The sequence below is a fragment of the Gossypium hirsutum genome, chromosome A04 (genome assembly GCF_007990345.1).
Source record: "Gossypium hirsutum isolate 1008001.06 chromosome A04, Gossypium_hirsutum_v2.1, whole genome shotgun sequence".
NCBI classification, from domain to species: domain Eukaryota; kingdom Viridiplantae; phylum Streptophyta; class Magnoliopsida; order Malvales; family Malvaceae; genus Gossypium; species Gossypium hirsutum.
The window spans coordinates 50,783,438-50,808,383 of record NC_053427.1 but is presented as its reverse complement, the minus strand read 5'-3'; the positions used below and the strand labels follow the sequence as shown (position 1 = coordinate 50,808,383).

Below are 24,946 nucleotides of genomic sequence, written 5' to 3'. Positions count from 1 at the left end.
GGTACCTGAAACTAACGGTGTTAATTTTTTTTCTGATGTGGCAGCGCTGGCCAATCGCACGCCACCACGTGACATTCTAGTTGGCCTTTTTTTAATTTTTTATTTTCCCTCCTTTTATTTTCTTATTTTTCTTTTTCTTTTTCTTTTACCCACCACTTCATTATCGTTTTCTTTCACTTTCCTCCTATCCAAACACCTACCACTTCATTCCCAGCAACAACGAAGATGGCTTATTGACCAGTTCCAAACCCAAGTAAAGTACAACAAGATCTAAATGCAAAGACACCACTTTACACTAAAAGTCCATTAAATAATTTAAAATACAAAAAGAAAATTTTCCTCCAGATCCAAACAGTCTTTCATAGAAAACTGTAATGAAATCCTAAATTGTAGTAGTTGCGAATCTCTATATAAAGAAACCACGAAAGAGACCACGAAAGTAAAAACACAAAAAGCCCTAAAATAACATGTGCAAATCGAGCATTTGAAAACGGCTCTGATAGATTTCAGGAGAATTGTGTGAAGGTTGTTTCTAGTGTGAATTTGATGCTGGTTTTGAATGAGATTTATGGCCATTTCTCAAAATGCTCAGAGATTGCTCAAGAGTTTTCTAAGATGCTGGAGGTTACCAGATTGCTCAAGACGATGAAGATGAATCCAACACATTATCTTTGTCTACATGTTTGAATTTATAAAACCTCCTATTCATCAATTCTTTTACAAAATTTCTGGATATTGTGATAACATAAACAAGGTTAAACGAGAGTGCATAAATCCTTATCAAGGGATTAAAAGTTTTTCCTCTAATGAATTGACAAATTCGTATTTCAAATATTTGAACCTTTTTCCAATTTTTGGGCTAAATATCAATACTTTTATTGGTAAATTAATAAAGCGGGAGAAATCAAACAAAGGATTTTCAATTTATGCTTAAAGCTTTCCAAACTATTCATTTATAAAGACATTTATGGAAGAATTGAAACTAACAGAGTGTATAAATTTTCTGAAAGTCAAAATGAATGGGAAAGCTCACGTTGAGATGGAGACGACCTCATGCAGAAATTAGATTAGAGAGCGTTGCAAGGTTTTAGGTTGTATTTTTCGTTTAAAATTGTTTCTTCTACTTCAGCTTTAGGTTAAAAGAAAGAAAGTCGGACGATGGTCGTCGTTGGTTAGAGAGTTCATTGGAGGAGGCTAGATGGTGGCTAACAGTGTAAAAGTATGACAGTTTGTAGGAAAAAAAAAGAAAAAAAAGAAGGAAAATGAGAAAGAAAATAAAAAGTAAAAGAGGCTAAAGAACACATGCTACGTGGCGACGCATGAGTAGGCAACGTTGTCACGTCAAAAAAAACTAACAACCTTAGTCTCAAATACTTAACTAGTGGACAAAAAAATTTGAATACTAATCTAAAACAAAAAAAACTATAAGTATTAATTTAAACTAAACAAACAGATTTTAATATTAATTTTATATTTAACCCAAATAATTAAACTCACTACAACCATTAATTTTTTTTAATTTCACTCAAAATAATCTCCAAATAAATAGCGAGCAAAAGAACATGCTAAAATGAAAAGCCGAACTTAAAGGAGATAATGGTCAATCTAAAAATATCGAGAAGGGCAAAAAGGTAAATCCAGAAACATAATCCTCCCGCTTTTTCTCTCTCTTCTTCTCCGCCAAGTTTACCACTTTTCCTCTAGACAACTAAATTCTCTTCCATTGCCGAAGCTAAAAGAAACTAGTAATTTCTTCTTTTTTCAAAAATTAATAATATTTGGAATTGCGTAAGATGGCCTCAATCTCTACTTGCCTTACTCTATCACCTAAGTTTCGTCTCCTAACTTCAAAACCCCAAGTTTCTCTCAATTTTCCGGGAATCCAACCACTAACTTCTTCTTCTACGTTCTCGAGAACATCCGGGAACTTTTTGAGACCTAGGGTTTCATTTCCCGTCATTAAGGCAAGTCTTGATGTTGGAAGCGACGCGATTAGGCCTGGAGGTACGGTCGAGACTGATAAGTTACCCTCTGACGTCAGAAAACGAGCAATGGAGGCCGTTGACTCGTTTGGCGGGAGGGTTACTGTTGGAGATGTTTCGAGTAAAGCTGGGCTTAACTTGAATCAAGCTAAAAAGGCTCTTCAAGCACTTGCTTCCGATACTAACGGTTTCTTGGAGGTACTTTGAATTTTTATAACTTCCATAAATTTGATCTGTGTTAGGGTTCTCGTTGAGTGGAATTACTATTTGAAACGAAATGCCAAAGTAGATTGTGAAATGCGCAACTTCATATCGGTTTTTCTCTACTTGTTCACCCCTCCCCCCCCCAAAAAAAAAGAAAAAAGAAAAAAAGAGATTTGGTGTATGGTTGAAGCTAAAATAGATGTAGATATGGTCTGGAAGTGATCTCGAACAGTGTAACTCCGTTGATGTATCTGCTGTACTAAAATGCTGCTCACTGTTGGTTATTGGACTTAAAGGAGTTTCGATAGAGCGGTTTGAACATACAAACGAAAATACATGGTTTAGTTGGACCTACAAAAGTTAATTTCTAGAAGCCAAGCTATCTTTTTTAGTTGTATGTTTTTGGATAACTAGCTGAAGTAATCTAGAGCCTGCCTGTGTTATTGACTTACTCTGTAGGAAAGCCTTTTCTGATTTTTGTATGGGGATTATCATGTTGCTTCTTGGGACTTGTTCTAGTATTATAATATCTATTTCTGGGATCTTTGAAGTTCTTGATTTGTGAGTTCCACTTTTTTGTCAAGATGGTTTTAACAGGTTTCAGATGAAGGTGATGTCCTTTATGTCTTTCCAAAAGATTATCGTTCAAAACTTGCTGCCAAGTCATTTAGGATAAAATTTGAACCTTGGGTTGATAAAGCAAAGGTGAACTTTCATAACTTATTTTTCTTTTCATTTTTGTCGAGGCTAAGGAGAAAAATCCTGGATGTCAAACATTATGGGCAATAATTTAGTCTTTTACTTTTTTGGCAGGCTGCACTTGAATATTTAATTAGAGTTTCTTTCGGGACAGCACTTATAGCTTCAATTGTTCTTGTTTATACAACAATTATTGCCCTAATTACAAGTAGAAGGTACCTACTAACCTTGACACTTAGGAATTATTATATAACTACATAATTCTACACCAGTGGTTATTGAAAGCAAGATGCTGACTATGTGATCTGATGGCAGCGATGAAGACAATCGTGGAAGACGAGGAGGCAGATCATATGACACAGGGTTCACCTTCTACTTGAGTCCAACTGACTTGTTTTGGTAATACTTTTTATATTATGAAGAACTCTAGCAGTTTTAGACTGTAATAGGCTGTTAATCACGGTTGAGAATTCTCACTGATCAGGCCAATTAGGGGATGCTTATAGACAACATTAAGTAGATAGGTTAGGTTTTAAAGTAACTTTGTTTGCTTAATTGCTCTAGAATTGACAAATCAGTTTGTATTGTGGTAAAAGTTTTGTCATCCACGTTTGGGTACATCTGATAGTTTCACATTAATTTTATTTCATTGGATAAATGAGATTGGGCCATCAATTTACCTTATTTTATGCTATAATCTAATGTTAAAACATATTGTCTCTGTAATCTGTATTCCTTTCATAAGTTCAAACTCTTACATAACCTCCTCCTCTGTTTTAATTTTTTATTTAAGGTACTGGGATCCATATTATTATAGGAGGCGACGGCTACGAACTGATGATGATGAGAAGATGAACTTTATTGAATCTGTAAGATGTGAATATAAACAAATGGATCATGTATGATTTTGCTCAGTTGTTTTACATTCAGAGAAAATTAGTTCATTTGTGACATCTTCTTAGGTTTTCTCTTTTGTTTTCGGGGATGGTGATCCAAATCAAGGAATTGAAGAAGAAAGGTGGAAGTTGGTAATACTTCAGCACTAACTTCTTTGGTCAATGCTCGAAACATATTATTTCAGCTTTCTGATAGTAGTTATTCTGATTATTAAGTGTTCTATTACCCCTACTAACTTTTACCATTTTCCACCCAAAATTTGCAGATTGGACAATACATAACTTCTAATGGAGGTGTTGTCACAGCTGAAGAACTTGCTCCATATCTTGATTTACCTACCACAAAGGGAGCATTGGTATGATTATAAATTAAAAGCTAATCTTAGTCTAGCTTGTAATTAGCATGTAAATTTTTTCTTACAAGTTGCTCTGAATTCTAGTTAGTGTTATTTTGACTTGAATTTGAAATATTTTCTCTCATGATCACATTTGTTTTATTCACACTTTGACCATATGCAACTATTCCTGTTCTGTCATTGCATCACCTAAACAAAAATTTTATTACTATCGACTCGATTATTTCTTTATTTGCATTGTAGTCCCTGCACACTGTCTGTCAACCTTATTTCTGCATTTGTACGTCATAGATCATTTAATCAAATAGTGTTTGGCACATAATCATATATTTGATGGTTACTTGCTTGCTTTGATATTATAAGTCGTTCATGGTCAAGTAATCCAGAAGTGATAAGCAGGGATTCAAATGTGGTAGGGTTCACTAACGTTTATTGCAGTTGTAGATGCTACTTACGTAATAGCATAGATAACGGTTCATTATGGTTGTGAAATTTCTCTATTTTGCACAAGTTTCCCTTAAATAATTAATCATAATTAACAACTCTCTTATAAAATATTTTAATTATTTATTACATTACTTTTAGAAGTCATAAAATATTAAAAACTAAATATATAATATTGCCTAATAAGTGTTTCAAAAAAGTTCTGTGTAAAAAGCTTCACAATCAGTATTACTCTGGTTTCTCCCTTAACAAAATGCTCAAAACTAATATTCCAAATTCTCTTTGTTGAAAACTGTTTGAAGTTGGGGCTGTTCTTATTTCAAATTATTTGTCAATTAATTATTTACTAATTAGTCCTTGCCTGCATCAAAGGCTCCAAGGTGTTTGTATTTGTTTCCTTGTTAGTTATTTGACTTTTTTTTTTCTGCTCAATTCTAGAGTGATGAGTCGTATGTCTTACCTGTTCTTCTGCGGTTTGATGGCCAGCCAAAAATAGATGAAGAGGTATGTAGAAACAATTTATATGCATTACATATAATGCACACATGTCCATGAACCATGGCAAATTCCATTTATTGTCAATTTAAGATGTAAATATTTGAAATTTTTTATTTTCAAAGGAGCCAATATTTGATCTCTCTGTTAGACCAAGACGTGTGTGTCTGTGTACTATGACTAATTGCATTTATTGTTACTTTAAAATGTAAATATTTGAATTTCATGGTTTTTGACATAAGGTACCAGGGTTCGATCTGTCTCTGAGACAGAGACAGATTCGCTTGTGTGTTCTATGGCAAATTGCATTTATTGTTGCTGTAAAATGTAAATATTTGAATTTTATCATTTTGACATAAGGTACCAATGTTTGGTCCGTGTCTGTGAGACCAAGGACATATATGTGTCTGTACAATGATAAATTCCTTTTATTGTTACTTCAAAGTGTAAAGATTTGAAATTTATGATTTTGAGATAAGGTAGCATTGTTTGAGATGTCTCTGGGACCAAGAATTATGTCATTCACATGTTACATTTCTGGAAAAAGAGTTCCTGCCTTTATGCCCTTATGAACTACAAAACTATCTGTGTAGGGAAATATTCTCTATAGATTTCAGTCTCTGCAGCGGACAGCTTCTTCTCAGAGGAGTGGAAGGAAGGAATATGTAGGAAGAAGATGGAGTGATTGGGTTGGGGGAATTGAGAAATTTTTTAAGGAGAAGGAGTGGCAATTTAGGTTCTTCCTCTCCTTTCCCTATATGTGTGTTTTTGTGTGTTTTTTACGTAGTGCATTTAGTTGACAGGGTTTGTTCTGTTATGGAGTTTTTCTGTATTGATAAGCATTTGTTATGCAGTAAAACAAGCTCATCAGAGAGAGCAATGGTCATTGGTTTGGGTGCCATTAACCTCTTTGGAGTCATAATTCTTGGAACAATGTTAAAGTACAGTCCTCTTTCAGTGTTTCTTTCAATCTGTGCTTCTTATGTTCTGAATCTCTAATGGTGCTGCTTTTACTTTTGTTTGAAGAGATGCTGCGATTAGACTGAGTGGATTTATTAATTTTGTCATGGACATTTTCCCTCTACTTCAGGTACGATTTGTTGCTTATCTTTTTCTATAAGATTGTTTTATGGAACAGAAAAACTTAACTGTAGGGAAAAGTAGGAGGTCATTATGCGTTTACATTTTCTTCTTGGATGAAATATGCAATATGATGCATAAAAAGTTTACTCCCTCTCTGTGTCCATGTCATATTCTCTTAGTATCTCAGTTTGAATCTCTATCACCTCTGTCACTACAATTTATGTATTCTTACATGATAACAAACACCCGAATCTCTATAACATTAAGATATCTCTTCACTATATTTATGTCCATGCATGCATTTTGCTTTCTGCCTTTAGATAAAGTTTCATGTTCTGAGGCCCTGATGCCTGTCCAATATATAAGCATGCTTGTTTATTATTATGGATTAGCAATGTCAGATATGTAGGTTGAAGAGTTGTCTGTTGCTACTCAGTACTAGATACAGCATGTTGAAGTAAATAGAAGTTCAGAATTGCTCTTTTTTGCTTCTCTGGTCTGTGACATTGGATGTACTTTTCATGTCTTCTCCCTTGCTTTTGAGGAGATGAGGTATCGTGAAACTGGATACAGTATTACTCATACATTAAAACTATAGAAGATTCAGAAACTCTAGTTTCTTTCCATTTCTAGAATGAAATTTGCTTCTGCTTTGCTTTTTCAAGATTTCTATAAAACAATTTTTTTGCAGATCTATGCTGGTTCTTTCTTTGCAATTCCTTTGGTTCGTTGGTTCTTCATTCGTAAAAGGAATGCTGATATAGAGAAGAGAAACCAAATAAGAAAACGGTTTGCTCAAGCACTTGAATTGCCTGATCTTTCACTAAGGCGGAAGGTATCCTTCTTACACCTGCATTTTGATTTCTTCATCAAGGTGGTGTTATAATTTTCCATTAAGTAGCTTTATGCCACTACTCTCTTCTATTCCATAATAGGCAATTACACATTTCTAAAACAGTTTAACATTATATGTGAGTTTGAATTAATTTATAGCTGTTAAGATTCGAATGTTGATCAGTGCAGTGATGTCTAATTTATTTGCATTTCTTTCCTGATTTATCTTCCTATACTAAAAGATCCCTTTGGACCACTAGTATGCAATCTCTGCATGCTAAATCACATCTCTATGTGATCTTGCCTTCTTGGTTATGAGAAGATAAATAGGATTGGGGTCCCTGAGAGTTCACTGTGGTGCAATGTGGGATATTGCCCATTATAGTTTGGCCCTTGTATGTTTGAAATAATTTTTCCTATTATATTGATTTTAGTTATCGATGTATACTTGTATGATAATGACATTTTATTTTTGTGTCGAATTTCCAAGTTTCATTGTATACGATCAGCATAGGTAAACCTATTCCCGTGGAATAATCTTTATTTATTCTTTATATATGCCAGCTATTGAGTGCTCGAGATATGGCACAAAAAACAGTCATAGGACCAGACCGCATTGTGTATAGTACTGACAGAGACTTGGTTCAGCAAGACTATGAAGCACGAGAGTGGGATCGAAGACTCCGAGAAATTGAGAAGTCAGACTAAAAAGAGCCTATATGGAGTATGGCTGCTTGGTAATTTTTCCAAGATCTCTTTGCTAAACCCTAAATGTTTACGACTTATAGCAGGCATCTCTCTATTTCTCTCTCTCATTGTACATGTGTGTGTATATACATTTACATATAGGTCTCAAACCTCGGAGCTGCTATTCTGACACGGTTTCATATCTATTTATTATAGCTTCAGGCTGCTCAAGTTGGTGCCCTCACTTAGCAGAGAGCATCATTACATGAAGTGATTGACAGTAGATTATGGAAGCTGTCACTCTGAAACTGTTGACATACCATTGATGGAAGAGGCAATTCTACAAAAGAGCAACAGGCGATCTCACTTTAGTGCTGGCTGGAATAGCTGAAGGGGGGAGGGGGTAATAATAGTATAGCTTTTTCATTAAATTGCCTCGCACTTCCTTTTTTTTATCATTTGCGTATCATTATAGAATTGCGGAAGGTCAAGGTTATGATATCAAATCCACTTCATTTGTTTTCACCATCTTCTGTTTACTGTGAACTGTAAATGATTCATATTGTAAACCATTACATTTTACAGCGTTGAGACTCAGAGATCAATCGCTACTATATTTTGGTTGAAAAGACGAGCGTTTTTGGACTTAAATGGTACACTGGTATATTATGTAAAAAGCAATGTTATTTGAACTGAATCAGACCGACTGATCCGACTGGGAATCAGTCTCGAAGTTCTTTTGAACCAGTTAGGTTGGAAATCGGTACGTAGCAGCAAAAAGTCTGGTTGAATTGCTTATTGAATTGGCTAAAAATTGGTTGAATCAGTGTCTGAACTGGTTGAATTGGAATTTTTTAATTTTTTTAGTAAATTTTTCGAGTTGGTGGCTTAATTGGTTTGAATGCCGATCTGGTTTAGAAAACATTGGTAAAAAGTAAAAACTGGTTAAATTTCTTAAATCTTGCCAACTCAAAATTTCATATTTGTTTTGAAAAATTGAATACCATTCATATGGCATTAGAATGGAAGGCCCGGCCATAATATTGGGAACACATCAACACAGAACTGGCATAATCATAAAAGAAGAAAAAGCCAAAAATTAAGTCTCGTGGCCTTATTTAGAAAGAGGCCTTATTTAGAAAGACTAATTGGTTCAATTGATTCGTTCAATTGGATTAAATAATTTATTAAAAATTTATTAAAAAAATTAAAATTCGATTCAATTGATTTTTTGTCCAGTTTAATTTTTCTATACCAATTTTCACCTTGAGTTAATTGATTCAATGCCTCTCTTTAGACTGGTATTTCGGTCGATTTGATCCAACCGATCCAGTTCAAACAAGCTTGTCTGAAACACAGAATGATGGGAAAACAATGCTTCGGTGATCTGAATAATGCAAATAGATGACGGCAGCAGCGTAGGTTCGGGTCTAGATCCCCAAGACTTCCAATCTCTATAACGGCGAATGTTTATATCGACATCCCCAACCATAGCACTATTAAATGTCCATCTTCAGCTACAATCTCAGTTAGATCTTGGATTTGAACTCAGATTAGTTGATAGAGGACCAACTCCATGGGTCAGAACCGTATCTCCCTTCGACAAGAAGTCAAAAAAGGATCTCAACGAGTAGCAGCTTAGATCAGGAAAGGGGAAAAAAATTCAACTCAGATTGGGATTTTAATGTACAAAACAAAATTTAAAGAACTGTGATTTTATAACCCTATTAAGATGTCAAACTTAACCCAAGTGAACTGTAGAACACACCATGGATCAGCAGTTACTCTAACTGGAATTCGAGATGGCTTGGATATCATTATATACAGGTTATATAAGTTTTGACTAACAAAGTAGATCTGTGAAATGGCATGCCATTCATATGTACAAATTTCTTAGATGAATTGCTGGAGTACATACATTTGTATTAGCTACTTCTGTATTGTAGATAGCAGCAAAATCTAAAGGCTGCTTGCCTACCAATCTCAGAATGTAGTTACTGATGGTTGGCTCCTCAACTTGCTATGGGAGCCGAGCAAGTAATCTGCGCCGCAACTCCACTCAAAACCCACTTTGCAGATGCAACGATATTCCTATTAAACAGCAAATGACCACTTTCAAGCAATATGGAAGATCAATATACCTGCATGAATAAAATTATGGGATAATGATTAATTTTATATCCAAGGCCCCAAATAAACAATTTGATTCCCTGAAATTTATCCATGGAACTTATATATTAACGCCTAAAAGTTTTTATGGGAGAGTAAGATGAATTTGTAAAGTCTTGCTGCTTGGCAGGATTATTTTCCTTAGGTTAACTCCTTTGAGAGTGAATTTAACAACAAGAACCGTGTGAGCAAGAAACATGCAACTGTTTAACAAAAAGTCCATAAGCTAAGTACAACCAAAAGGAACCCTTCTCCTACATCCCTTTTTTTTTTTACCTCAAATTCTGAATTAAATGTTTAAATTAAAAGGAGATATCATTTTTCCATCTATTGCATGAAAATTAAGCTCTTAAAGATAACATCATTGGAAAACACACTTATGGTTTTCCACATTGGTCTCTCGGTTCATGTAATTTCCAATTCACACAAGCATAGCATCTCAAAAGTGATTGTACAAACAAGCATGAAAAGGGTTTTACAGAGAGTGCCTGACAAGCTAAAAATGATTTATTATTAAAATCTCTATATAAAATAGATTTTAATAATAAATCATGAGCTTCATTTTCTTTAGTTGTTTTTTTAACTAAATATTATGAAAACTTTGTAAGAGCTCTTTGTTCAGAAATTAGCTCTTTGTTCAGAAATATGGGTTTTCCATATTTTATTTATAAAATTATATAATTCTGGATTATAAAAATATTTTATTTTTAGAATTTGTTGTTGTTTCAACAAATTTCCGCTCCTTTTATAATTTCAGAATAACTGGCTTGAAATGTCGAATTTGAATCTTGAGACCAAAGGTATTGGCTTACCGTTCTTGGTGTAAAGGATAATTGAGATCTAACTAGTTGTCTTACTAGTGGATAATGAACATAATATCCCTGATTAGGATGAAATGATGCTTGTGGATATATTGTAACAAATCCTTAGATTAGGATTTATTGTCTTCCCTTTGTTGGGTTTTTTATGGACAGTAGTTCATTCTCCTACTTGTTCTAGAAGTTTTTTATCTCTATTCATATGGCCTGCTAAGATAATCAGCAAGAGTATTATCAGTGCCTTTCACATATAAAACTTCAAAATTAAAAGTACATATTTCATTATACCATCTAATTCTCCTAGGTACAGTTTCTAAATTTTGATTAGTAAAAAATTGTTTAGCTGCCTAATTATTAGTTTTTATAATAAAATTTTCAGATGCCAAATATATAAAAACAGTCTTTCTTCCTTTTTTAATAGCTAATAATTCTTTTTCATATATAGCATAATTAATTTCATTTGGTTTAAATTTACCTGAACTATATCCACATATTAATTCTTCATTTTTAATTGTTTTAGCTTTTAAAATACATCCCCAATAATTTTGTGATGCATCTGTTTCTAAAATTAATTTATCACTTTGTTTAGCTAAATAAACCTTTAGAGTATAATTTATTTTTGATTTTATATTTTTTATAATCTCTTAATCTTTTTTAGACCAGTTAAAAGGTTTATCCTTATTTAATTTTTTATATAACTCACCTCCTTTTTTAGATAAGTTAGGAAAGAAGTTTCTTCCATAATTAACTATTCCTAAAAATTGTTGAAGTTATTTTTGATCTTTAATATTTTCAGGAAATTATTTTATTTTTATAATAATATGATCTTGTAGTTTAAGACCATTTGCTGATAAATTTAATCCTAAAAATTCTATTTCTGTTTTTTCTAATTCTATTTTCATAGGACTCAAGATTATTCCATGTTTTATGAATTCTTGAGAAATCATATTTAAATCATCAATCCTATGTAGTATAGGTTGATTAGGTTGACGAGATGACTTCCTAGATTTTCCGTTTTTATTTCATTAGTAGCTATATTTTCGGTTTGATTACCAAAAATTCTAGTTGTATTTTCAACTTTTCAAAGTCTTTATTTAAAGCTCTCATATAATCATCGTTTTGAATATCTGACTCTATTTTTCTTTTTCCATAAGGATCTATTTGTTCAGTATCCAATGGTTCTGGTTCTTCTTCATCTGTTGAAGTGTTTTTTTATCAGATTTATAACTAGTAACCTTTAAATCTTCTTGATAATCAGAATTACTAGAACTACTACTGTCTATAGTATCATAATTTAACATATAATGATAATTAAATAAGTCTTTATTTTTTCATAAAATTATTCTATTAATTTTAAATATTCAACACTTTCATTTTTATCTATATTTTTAGTAAATTTAAATTTCCAATGTTCTATAAGTTCTTTATAAGATTGGAAATCATATTTTTGTTGACGAGTATATTTTCTTTTCTGTTTTTAAGGATTTTTACTTCTTTTATTAGTAGAAGATGATTCTTTTGAAGAAGTTTCTTCTTCCTCAGATAAAGTTAATATTATGTTACTATTACCGTAATATAAAAGGACCTAAATCCATTTCTTGTTAATAAGAACCTGATATAATTTATTATTTATAGTAGATAATACTTCTTTAGATTCGTTGTTCGAATCTAATTCAGTTACCTCTCCTAAATTATTAACTTGTTGTTCAATTTTATTAACTTTACTATATAATTTATTAAAATATATAGAGGTTATATCCATTAAACTATTAAATCCTTAGAGTTTATATGCATAGTATGATTGCATGTTTTATCTTTATATAAACAATATGTTTTTTCCATGTTATTTATCTATGGTACATAAGACCATCTGTTATGTTATTATGTCTTAGCACTCAAAGGCCTAACGTCTCTCTCTGAGACTTAAACAGGCAAAAGTAAGACAAAATAACAGATGTATGAATTTTAAAATAAATAACCACAGAATTAACTGAATTGTAAATTAAAGATAAAAACTTACAATGAATACTACGATATTTATTCTTCAAGTATCGTTACTCTGAAGGCCTCTGATACTAATTACGGGGAATAAGGAATGCGGAAGAAGAACGATTATATTATTACAAAAGGAAAGTTTACAAAAGAAAGATTACAAGAAGAAGATATTTCAAAAGTAAAAGTTTCTAAGACTATTTTGGATTCTGATATCAATCTTCGGAATAAAGACTTTTCTTATCTATTTGGCATCTGAAAATTTTATTATAAAAACTGATAATCAAGCAGTTAAACAAATTCTTACTAATAAAAGTTTAGAAGCTGTACCTAGGAGAATTAGATGGTATAATGAAATATATACTTTTAATTTTGAAGTTTTATGTGTGAAAGGCACTAATAACACTCTTGTTGATTATCTTAGCAAGCCCTATGAATAGAGGTAAAAAACCTCTAGAACAAGTAGGAGAATGGACTATTGTATAAAAAACCCAACAAAGGGAAGACAATAAATTGTAATCAAGGATTTGTTACAATATCTCCACAAGCATCATTTTATCCTAATCAGAGATATTATGTTCCTTATCCACTGGTAAGACAATCAGTTAGACCTCAACTATCCTTTACACCAAGAACGGTAAGTCAATACCCTTGGTCTCAAGATCCAAATTCGGCATTTCAAGCCAGTTATTCTGAAATTATAAAAGGAGCAAAAAATTTGTTGAAACAACAACAAATTCCAAAAATAAAAGATTTTTATAATCAGGATTATCACCAAAATTATATAATTTTATAAATGAAATATGAAAAACCTATATTTCTGAGCAAAGAGCTAATTTCAGAAGAGCTCTTACAAAGTTTTCACAATTTTTAATTGAAAAAACAACTAAGAAAATCAAGCTCATGATTTATTATTAGAATCTATTTTATATAGAGATTTTAATGAGCTTGAATTCGAATATATAAAAATTAAGGAGATAAACAATCTTCATAATATATTTCAATATTGTATTAATAAAGGGACAAATAGTCCTATTATAAATAAAATGTTTAAATTGTGTCTATATAATAAAGCTAGAAAAATATTACTAGCAGATATTTTTTCAAAAATAAATAGAGTTATCTGCAACTAAAGGTGTGCATGGCCCAGGCCGAGCCCAGGCAAAATTTTAAGCCCATTTTCTGAGCCCGAGCCCGAGCCCGGCCCGTCCTGGCTCGAAAGACCTAAAAATTTGTCAAAGCCTGGCTTGAAATAAAATTGTTAAGCCCAGCCCGACTCATATTAAAATTTTTTAGCTTATTTCATTAAATAAAAAAAATTAAAATATAATAAATCAAATACATTTAAAACAAATATTAAAACAAAAAACAAATAAAAAATGATATTAAAACAATTCTTAAAACAATACACAAATTGGAAATATAATAAAAAGTGATTATATTAAAACTGAAAATAAAATGTAAATTTGATTAAAAATAAAAAATATATATATTTAGTATATAATTCGGGCCGGGCCAAGCCGGGCCCGGGCCAAAAAAGTTTTACACGAGCCTGGCCTATTTTCTAAACAGGCCTTGTTTTTTGCCCAAACCCATATTTCGAGCCTATATTTTTACCCGAACCCTCTCATTTTTCGGGCAGACTTTTGGGCCGGGCCAGGTAGCTCGGCCCATGCACACCTCTATCAGCAACCAGCAAACTCAATTTAAAAATATTTTTTTAGAATACTTTTTACAAGCATATATTTTTACAAATGATATAAATGAAAATTTTCCTACTATTAAATTTAGACTTGATCATGAATCATTTGATATAAAAAGTATTGAATGGGGTTTTGTAAAAGAAATAATAATTCAAAATTTTTCTTTTCATTTATTAAAAAATTTTCCTACAATTATTAAGTCTATATTATCACAAATAGTAAAACACAATGATTTTTTCTACTATTTTTATATTTAAATAAATAGTTTTATTGGTATTGCTGAAAAATAAAGATTTTATCAGCCATATCAAATTTGGATTATTCAAAGAATGGTAGGAAGCCTTCATTTATCAGCTGTCAAAGAAGATAAAGAACATTTGACAAAAAATATTGACAAGTGTTATAATAATTTTAATTATTATCAGACCCAAGCAGTGATTGATTTAATGTCAACTGTTCTTCGACATCAGACTTATAGACTGATGAGAGAAGAATTGTAGCAGATGAAACTGGAAATATCTAGAATAATAGAGACGAAGAATCTATACAATTATTAAAAAAGATAGCTGATATGGAAATTGATGATTTCCCACCAGAAATAATAAAGGAAATTAGAAATACATGGGAGAATTGAAACTCGTCAAAACTTTCATCAGATTTATTACATCTAGATGAAATAGAATTGATGAATCTAGATAACATCCAAGAAGGATAAGCCAAAATAGGCCAAGACACGTGGAGAAACAATGTCGAAGAAACACTAATGGACAAAAAGAAGATAACTTGAAAAAAAGGCATTAGAAAATGTTGCAACATGGAAGAAAAACGATATGACAAGACTATGCAACAGACAAATGATGTACGCAACGTGGAAGCAACTATGTTAATGATGAGACAGGATCCTTATCAAAAACACTGTGCGGGATTGAAGAAAAATTAAATAGAATTAAGAAATTTTACTATAAATAGAGATGTATGTAGCCTAAACAAGGCATCGAAGATCGATATCAAAATCCAAAATAGTCTTAGAAACTTTTACTTTTGAAATATCCTCTCCTTGTAATCTTTCTTTTGTAAACTTTCCTTTTGTAATAATATAATCCTTCTTCTTCTGCATCCCTCATTCCCCGTAATTGGTATCAGAGCTAATAACAAACTAAACATTATAATATTTTTGTTAATAAAAGAAATGTGGCCCATACATATATTATTTTGTCTTAGTTTTGCCTGTTTTAGTCTGAGAGAGACGTTAGGCCTTTGAGTGCTAAGACATAATAACATAACAGACTGTCTTAGGTACCATAGATAAATAATATGGAAGAAACAAATTGCTTATACAAAGATAAAACATGCAATCATACTATGCATATAGACTCTAAGAATGAAAATAATATTTCGACCCTTAGTAAAGGATTTAATAGTTTAATGGATATAACCTCTATATATTTTAATAAATTATATAGTAAAATTAATAAAATTGAACAACAAGTTAATAATTTAGGAGAGGTAACTGAATTAGATTTGAACAGCGAATCTAAAGAAGTATTATCTACTATAAATAATATAAAATTAAATATCAGGAATATTAGATTTGAATTTAGCAGGGACAAGTAGAGTAAATCAAATAGAAGACGGTATGTACAAATAGTGCACTTACCTAAAAGTGTGAAGACAAATACTATTGCCAATATCATTTTTATGGACCGCTGATTAACTTTAACGAGATATGAAAATCTATCAAATCTGGCATTGCATGCCCCAAGCCTCCTTCTCAAGTGCATGACCTTTGTCAGAAACCCATGTAATCCCTGTAGGCCATGGTCTTTAAGTGTTGAACATAGTCCAATATGCTGGCCCTGATAAAGAGATGCAGACTGTAAGTTGAGGACATTGACCAATGCACCAAGGCTAGAGGAATTGATGAGTTTATTGCAAAACTAAGCAATAAGAAAGGTAAGCAATTAAAGGTATGTATTGCTTAAAAATTAAATGCATGTAAAAAAAAAAAAACCAAACTCATAGTACAAATTGTTCAGAAGTTCTGTAAAATGCTAGTATCAAAATTCAGAGCTAACTACTTCACCATATCTTGACTACTGATCACATTCATGCCTTCCGAAGAATAATATTGTTAAGATGGATTGAAACGTACCTGTGCAGCATGAGAAGCATCAATGTGCAAAGGAGAATGCTCTTCTTCCCCATCTTTTAATCGCTTTGTATAACTGCTAGGAACCCTTCCTCCCCATAGATTATTGAAGAAACCAATGAGATTCATACTGCTGGAAGAGCATCTCAGCTTATTCTCATGGAAGAAACACTTAGGTTTGCTATCACCAGCTTCTATATACCAACTTCCATCGTCAGCATTCCTATTACAAGAACTCTCTTGGAAAGAATTCATTGCATTTAGACCCAATTTCATAGAAATTTGAGAATCCACTTTCCTTAGGTTACTCTCCTCCAAAGAATCATAATAATGGCTACCATAAGCATTACCATTCATATTCACTTCTTCAATTTCTCCACATTCATTTCCAACAATTCCAGCATCTGTTGAGCATGATGCCGTGGTTGGATCAAGAAATCTTTTAAATATGTCACTATCACCGAACTCATAACAGTGATTGTTAATCCCCCAGAAAGGAATAATGCCAAATTATCTTTATCTTGTTCATTCAAGTTTTTCCATTCAGAGTTTTTAGCGTGATTTCCCATTGCCATTTTCTCCAAGCTTTTCTCAACATTGTTGATCTGTTCTCTAATAGCACTAACAAACTCCTTTTGTCTAAAAATCACAGCCTCCCTAGAGTGAGGCCGGGCCATCCTAGCTGATGAGTTAACTGCTCGTTCAAAATCTTCCAACTAATAAAATCAAAGGAAGCATTAGAATAAGCAAATGTAACACTATTAACAGGAAATAATTAAACTCAAGAATAAACAAGGAACCAATGCCTGCCATTTTGCTGTTTCAAGTATGGTAGCAAGATCGCGCCTGTGGTACCCAATCAAAGTAAGCAGCTTCGGGTCATAATTATTAGCTTCAACAAGATTTTGTTCATGCAAAAGAACGCGAAAAATCGATTCCATCCTGGAAATATCAAATTAACAAAGAAAAATCTTTAGTTTTGAACTTGCATAACAACATAACTCAGCAGTCTGCAGTGTGATACGCCACATTAACACGAGAACAGCAACCGAAAGGAAAATAATTAAAAATTGAAAAAGTTTCGAAATGGGTATATTTCTAGGGAAAGATAAAACCTGTCAGCTGAATCTTGAACGACTTCGGCGGCTGGAAATAGAGGGTCGGATTCCCATTGAAGCAAGCTTGATCCCATTTTCTTTATATAATCATAAATAAACGTGATAGAAATTTGAAAAATAGAAACTTTTGCTATCCAAACAAGTAGGAAGCAGTAAGAAACGAACTCTGAAACAACGATTGTCGAAATAAATGAAAAGGGTATATATAATCTTTGAATTAAAAATAAATGAACTTAAAAATCGAATTTGAGAGTAAACGAGATTTTTCCTTCTCTCTTTTTGCTGTAAATTGGGAATTTATTAGGGTTTTAGGATTGCAAAAAAGAAATGACAATTGCTATTATCAACAGCTTTTTGGTTTAGATTTTAGAGGAGAAGTTGGTTCAAATGATCAATGATATTGATTTTAATGTGTTTTTTGTCTTTGATTTGAACTTATTTGCAACTTCCGCCCGAAAATAGTTTTATGAAAAAAGTTAATAAAGTTAATATTTTCTTTTAATTTTTTCAACTACTGATAAATAAATATTTTATCTTATTTCACATATTTCTTAAAAATATTAAATAAATGTTATTTTTATTGAAATAAATATTAATTCGAAATTTTATTGTTTAATTGAATTTATTACATATATAAATTTATATTTTTTTTGTTAAATTTAGTTTTATTATATTATTTTTCAATTGCATAATTAATAAATGAGTATTTTTTATTTAAAAATATGACATCAACAAAAATAATAATTGGAGTTGATTTTCAAATCTGAAAAGTAAAAAGATTAAATTTTTGAAAATAAAAGTATAAAAATTAAATTGCAAATTTGTGAAGAGTATATAGACTTATGACGTATTTTAACTTTTATACTATAATATATTTATAATTGTAATAAATATTTATTATTAAAATAAAAATAAAAAATAAAAAAAAATTATATTAATTATATTAATAATTTATTACACGACTAAATATAAATAACTAAATATGTATGTTTAATAATATTGAAAATATAATATTTTATATTAATATTTTAATTATTTTTAAAAACAAAAATAAAAATTATTATCAATATGATAATATTAAGTTTAGTTTAAGTTAATTTTTATATAAAAATAAAATTAGCTATAGATGAGCTCTTTTCCAGAAAATGGCTTGCGCTATTCAAAAGAATAAGTCATTTTACAAGAAAATGACTTATTTTACATTGACCTGTAAATCATTTTCTGTTGACTAAATTATTTTTTGGGAAACAAACACAGGAAAATCCAGAAAATATTTTCCGTAAAACCTTTTACATATAAACAAACGAACCAATTCATCGTCAATAATCAATTTTTTATTTTGTTTGGTTTTATGAATATATATATATTTGTAAGTAGATTTATTGGCAGAATTATCCAAACTGGAACTCGCATTGTGAACAGACGCTTGTAAGTTCGTATGACCTTAGAAATTTTTAACCACATTGAACATTTCTAGTTGAATCTTGAAAAGTACTAAATTTCTTTCTGATATTGGCTGATACTTTTCCTTTCTCTCATTGGATTCATATAGGCTCATTTCTACACTTGTCTATCATACAATTATTCCATACGTATGGCAGACTACAACATTCACTTCTCATTGCGGAACTATTTCACAATCTTTTCGAAGATAGAGACTGATGTATTCCACAAAGTATATTCATATTGACATCAATTTTCGGCAGTTTCCCTCATAGACAGAAGTTGAATACCTTTTTCAGATGTTGCGCATAAATGTCATTCTTGGTAGATTCTTTCAATAACTGATCTTTTAGATTGATCTACATACTGATTTTACCTTTGTTGGACTTTTGTATTGGCTAATCTTAGAACAATTCCTAAGTGGGTCCTACCATTGACAGATTCTGATACTGAATCTAGTGGCTGATAGAATATTAGTCAGATCATAACCTTCTCAACTCGAATAATTAATTTATCTTGATGAATGCGACATTTACGTCATTTATTAGAAATCTAGATAATTGTGTTACAAATTGTGAAAGTTCCCACGTTTCGCACATACCATAGAATTAAATAACCTCTTTACAAAATGTGGATTTACTTAGACTTGTTGGAGACTTACATCGCCCATACTTTTTGAGTTCGCTGTATTCTTTCTCTGGTAGATTACCATAGCGAGGTCATATATCAGGACACCGTAAGGAAAACTCCTTCAGGAACTACTTTAATGAGCAACCAGACTTCGCCATGAAGGCGACTAACCATTACTAGCCATTTAGACGTTACAGAGTAAGCCACAAAGGCTTTACAAAATATGCCACAAAGGCTTCACAGAATACGTCACAAAGGCTTCACAAATAATTTGCCTAACAAGGCTCTATTTGATTGCCACCAAGGCACCACATGAAATGTCGTGTTTGCAATATGGATTTACCTGAACTCATCATCGCGCGAGGTTTGCCCATCATTACCCTAGGACACGCAGAACCCAAGTAGATAAATGCAGCTCATACACCCTTTCTAGAATGTGTCATGGCCATGGTCTTTCCTTAGATTTTCCGTACCAAAATTCGTGTTTACTATCCTGATAAACTTTGTCAAATACCAGAGTGGTGTCAATCTCATATCATACAATTTCTCAACATTCTGATAAACCCTCATTTCTCAAACATTTTCAATCATGCATCATACATATAACATAAATACACATTCATAAAGACTTTACTCATACCCATAACTGAATCATACTTCTTGACATGCTCACCACACATTGACACAATCATGAAACATAAAATACGCTTCATGCACAAACATATAGTTGCTTCATGGGACTACATGCACTCATGCATACAACACATCACACATTTAAACCCTATGCAGATACTATACGAGGATTAGACATATGTTTAATAGTCACTCAAGGACTCATGCATCATTATTGGGACGTCAAACATAAGAAGAAACTTTTAAGAATGACTTGTAGGAGTTAAGACTACGGACTCACCTGAGAGCTCACCTTTACTTTAACTCAAAGTTCCTGTTCCCATGATCCTACCTGAACCAGCAACAACAACTGCTTAAAAGATTATGGAACTTCTATTAAAATCCCATTTACAGACAGTTTATTAACATCTCAGTTACAGATGACCCCCACGCAAGGCCTTTTATTCATAACCTACTATTTATATCATAACTTGCAGATATATCAGACTTACCAGGAGGATGGAATATCCATTGACTAATCCAAAGACCTTAGCTATCTATTTAATGAAGAAGAAAATATTTAGTCTTAAGGAGAATCAAAGCGTAGAACGGGAGGAAGAATAACTATCTGAGTGTTCCCTTCTTACCATATATATATACTTAGTTCCTCTTAGTGGATCTTGAAAACTGTTGAATGCCTACAAAACTTGTCCCTTAAATGCCCTACAAAACCCAGGAAAAATATAAAAGAGAATCCAATGCAGATGCAGTTTGACTAGTCAATCCATTCAATTGATTCCCAACCAATCACGTTACAGAACCCACCTAACATAGTGTTCGAACAAACCGAACGTGCCATACTTTTGGTGGTAACCCTTATAAGACGTACTCTTTGGTTGGCGTACTCTTCTTCAATTGGGAAACATCTCGAGATGAAAACCTTAGATTCTGGCTATTTTATCAAAATGACCCAAAAAAATTAAATATTTACAAGAACAACCCAAATTTAAAAACATTAACAAAAATAACCTAGAAGGAACAGTGCACGGTAGCACCGGCAATCCCATGGCCGACATCCATGTTAGAAAGGATTAAAAAATATTTTTTTGGTGCTGGCAATGCAATGGCCGGCACCCATATGTATTTTTTCACCCATATTTTGTACAATACGTTTTGTACTTGGTTTAAAAAAATAAATTTTTTGGGTGCTGTGTAGCAAGTGGTCGACACCCATTTTCAATAACCAATATTTTTTTTCTTGATCCTGTGAACCCATTGGCCGACATCAGTACATATGGGTATTCGATGATAAAAAACAAAAAGAAAAAATATGCAAACTCATCTTCTACAACTGGTTTTCAATATTTCTTCCCAAATTTCATTTCTTTTCATCATATTTTGTTTCTAAAAACTAATAAAAGAAAAAAAGATTTATAATAGTTTATCTGTTTCAGAAATTGAAAAGCCACAAACATTTTAGAAAATAAAAAAAAATTGAGAAGAAGGGAGGAAGAGAAAATAAATAAATTGAGATATGGAAAATGAAAGTGAATGGAACGTTGGGTTTTCAACAAGGTATACAACTCATTTTTTTCCTTTTTGGTTTTAGTTTTATTTATTTACTTATTTATTTACTTCTTTGTTGGTTTTCAATGTTCTGTTGGTGTTGATTTCGATTTCCATTTTAAATATAAAGCAAAACATTTATTAGGGCCTACATGTTAAGAAATTTATCATTTTTTACATAATAACTTTAATTAATTTGGAATTAAATCTTTTTGTAAGGGAATTAAATCTTTCTAAAAGGAAACCTAAATTTCTCATGATTCTAATTTTTTTCTCATTCACATCTTCTACTCTCCAATCAAATCCATCTCTTTCCTTTCAACTTTTTTTTCTTATTTTTCTAATTTCAAGCATGTATATCATTTTTAATTTTTATTTTTCACTCTTTACTCTTCCCTAATCAAACAAACCGTTCCCTTCACTTTCATTTTTCATATCCCAATTTATTTCTTTTATCTTCCTCCCTTATTCTCTTTTTTTTTTCTCAAGTGTTTTTGGCTTTTCATTTTCTGAAATAGATAGACTATCATAAGTTTTTTTTTTCTTTTTAGTTTTCTGAAACATGAGATGATGAAAAAGAATGAAGGAGTTTAGGAAGAAATAGTGAAGGAGAACCAGTAATAAAAGATGAGTTTGTATATTTTTACTTTTGGCTTTTTGATCATGGAATACCTATATGTATTGTTGTCGGCCAATAGGTTCACAGGATCAAGAAATTTTTTTATTACTAAAAATGCGTGTCAGCCATCTTAATACCAACAGCAAAAAAATTTAAAAATTTGAAAGTGGTTGACAACCAATTGCTACACGGCACCAAGAAAAATTAAAATTTTTTAAAACCAAGTACAAAATGTATTGTACAAAATACAAGCAAAAAAATACACATGGGTTCTGACCATTAGATTGTCGAGACCAAAAAAAATAATTTTTTAATCCTTTCTAACATGGGTGTCAGCCATGGGGTTGCTGGCACCACCCTGCACTATTCCTTCCAGGTTATTTTCATTAATGTTTTTGAATTTGGGTTATTCTTATAAATATTTAATTTTTTGGGGTCATTTTAGTAAAATAGCCTCAAACTCTACACGGGCAGATACATTATATGCCAGAATTTAACTTATCAAAATTCTAAAAAAGTGGCGGACTATATTACAATAGTGCACCGAAACATATAATCTTCACACCTATTCATTTTTCTTTTGAATCCGCCAATTTTGGGGTGTTTCACATGGCTCGCATGCTCGGGGGGACTAAATTGGATTCCCCACTTATCAGTGCTTTGGTCAAAAGATGGAGACTGAAGACACATCTTCCCTACAATGAGTGTACAATTACACTTGAGGAAGTTAGTTTACAACTTGGTCTACTGGTCGATAGTGAAGTCATTACAGGGCCAGTGATTAGTACTGATTGAAGTGCAACATGCGAGCAACTATTAGGGAAGGTGTCAAACAAGTTTAGAGGTAGCTGAGTCGAGATGAGATGGTTAGAGGACAACTTCCAAACTATCAAGGTATCTGCGAGTGATGTTGAAAAAGAAAAATTCGCGCGCACATTCTTCTTGAGGTTGATCGAGGGTCTGCTAATGCAGATATATTTCGCAATCTGGTACATTTAAAGTGGCTATGTAACATCCCGAATTAGGGTCTAATCAGAATAGTGGTTTTGAGACCACAAATCTGGAATAGAAATGATTATTTTATGATTATTTGATGGTCCATGATATGATTACATGCTTGTGTAAAATTTTCATGAATAAATTCTATGCCTAAGATGTCCAATTTGACTTTAGGGACTAAATTGAATAAGCTGCAAAACTTGTGTTCTAGAAACTTTAAGCATGCAATTGCATTGGATTATTAATTAGAGGTCCTTAAATAGCAATTAGACCAAGTTCTAAAAATTTGGACAAAAATGGGCATGAATAGGAAAAATTTGAAAGAAAGGCCTTAAGGGCATTTTTGTCATTTGGTAAATGAAAGAACAAAAAAAGGAAAATGAAGTGAAAATCTTGTCCATCTTCTTCAAACCATAGCTGAATTTTATAAGGGTTCCATAGCTAGGGTTTTGTTCATCTTTCAAGCTGAATTGTAAGTGCTCTCTAGCCCTATTTTTAATGTTCTTTACATTTTTGAATTTGTCATCAACCGATCTATCCATTTCTACCATTATTTTGAGCTAGGTTCATGTATGAAATTTGACCCATGTGTGACATGGTTGTATTTTGATATTTAATGGAGGAATATGAATGTTTGATATGTGATAAACACCTTTTGCTAAGTGATTTTTAGTGAAAACACCTAAAAAGGACTTGTTTGTAAAATGTGTAAAAATGAGTAGTAGAAATGTGAAATAAAGAAAAATATGGGATGATATGAGATAGAATATGAATGGGCTAGGTTTGGACAACTAAGAAATTGCATGCATTTCATTTTACGAGCCTAGAGACTAAAGTGTAATTAAGTGAAAAGTTAGGGGTAAAAAGGTAATTTTATCTAAGCTTGTGTTATGAGTCGATATGAGAAATGTGTGTATTGAACGAGTTAAATTTGGCATTATAGATAAAAAAAGGTGATTCGGGTCTTGATCGAGGGAAAAACAAAGTTTACGAGGATTAGGCTCGTTTCTATCATTTTGTTCCGAGGTAAGTTCATTTGCAAATAATGCAACATATACCATACTTTAAATGCTTTAATATTGCATGTATGGTAAGTACATACATATTCAATGTGATGTTGTATCATGTGTTTATTGCCTAAATTGTATCATAAATTATGCTTTGATTTCTTCATGAATATGTGATTTGGTGCTATGAGCATTGAAATTGACGTTACGAGCAAGTCCTATGGAAATGTGGTATCGAAGAATCTTGTTTGAACCTTAGGAATAGTTAGGATACAAGTGACATGTCACTAGAAATTATGTAATGTGAACTCATTGAGTTGTGTCTGAGTTTATAATATATGTGACATCCAAACTCATTGAACTGTAGTCTGAGTTCGTGATATGTATGACACATGTTTTGGCATCCGGATACTGGTCTCGTATATGCTATTAATGGAGAGG

General features: G+C 31.9%; 2 protein-coding genes across 5 annotated transcripts; one reads left to right on the top strand and one right to left on the bottom strand.

Annotated features, from left to right (window-relative positions):
- Positions 1 to 1,650: 1,650 nt before the first annotated feature.
- On the top strand, positions 1,651 to 8,331 carry LOC107948381 (uncharacterized protein At5g03900, chloroplastic). 2 transcript variants are annotated; one of them, XM_016882910.2, is made up of 14 exons: positions 1,651 to 2,180; positions 2,784 to 2,891; positions 3,000 to 3,100; positions 3,201 to 3,284; positions 3,679 to 3,754; positions 3,848 to 3,913; positions 4,048 to 4,137; positions 5,020 to 5,085; positions 5,670 to 5,812; positions 5,931 to 6,017; positions 6,103 to 6,166; positions 6,851 to 6,994; positions 7,558 to 7,730; positions 7,897 to 8,331. In XM_016882910.2, exons 1-13 carry the CDS (start codon positions 1,794 to 1,796, stop codon positions 7,699 to 7,701), a joined length of 1,560 nt encoding a protein of 519 aa, XP_016738399.2. In that variant the 5' UTR covers positions 1,651 to 1,793; the 3' UTR covers positions 7,702 to 7,730; positions 7,897 to 8,331. The 2 variants fall into 2 exon arrangements, 1 of the variants encoding a protein (XP_016738399.2); XR_001697349.2 differs by having other exon boundaries at positions 1,671 to 2,180; positions 7,558 to 7,784.
- A 1,048-nt stretch (positions 8,332 to 9,379) lies between these two features.
- Positions 9,380 to 18,070, bottom strand: LOC107948380 (uncharacterized). 3 transcript variants are annotated; one of them, XM_016882909.2, is made up of 5 exons: positions 17,627 to 18,070; positions 17,318 to 17,453; positions 16,515 to 17,227; positions 16,020 to 16,218; positions 9,380 to 9,821 (listed from the first exon to the last, which is right to left on the bottom strand). In XM_016882909.2, exons 1-3 carry the CDS (start codon positions 17,701 to 17,703, stop codon positions 16,871 to 16,873), a joined length of 570 nt encoding a protein of 189 aa, XP_016738398.1. In that variant the 5' UTR covers positions 17,704 to 18,070; the 3' UTR covers positions 9,380 to 9,821; positions 16,020 to 16,218; positions 16,515 to 16,870. The 3 variants fall into 3 exon arrangements, with proteins under 3 accessions (XP_016738398.1, XP_040967245.1, XP_040967244.1); XM_041111311.1 differs by having other exon boundaries at positions 16,515 to 18,057; XM_041111310.1 differs by lacking the exon at positions 9,380 to 9,821 and having other exon boundaries at positions 14,721 to 16,218; positions 16,515 to 18,056.
- Between the last annotated feature and the right edge of the window lie 6,876 nt (positions 18,071 to 24,946).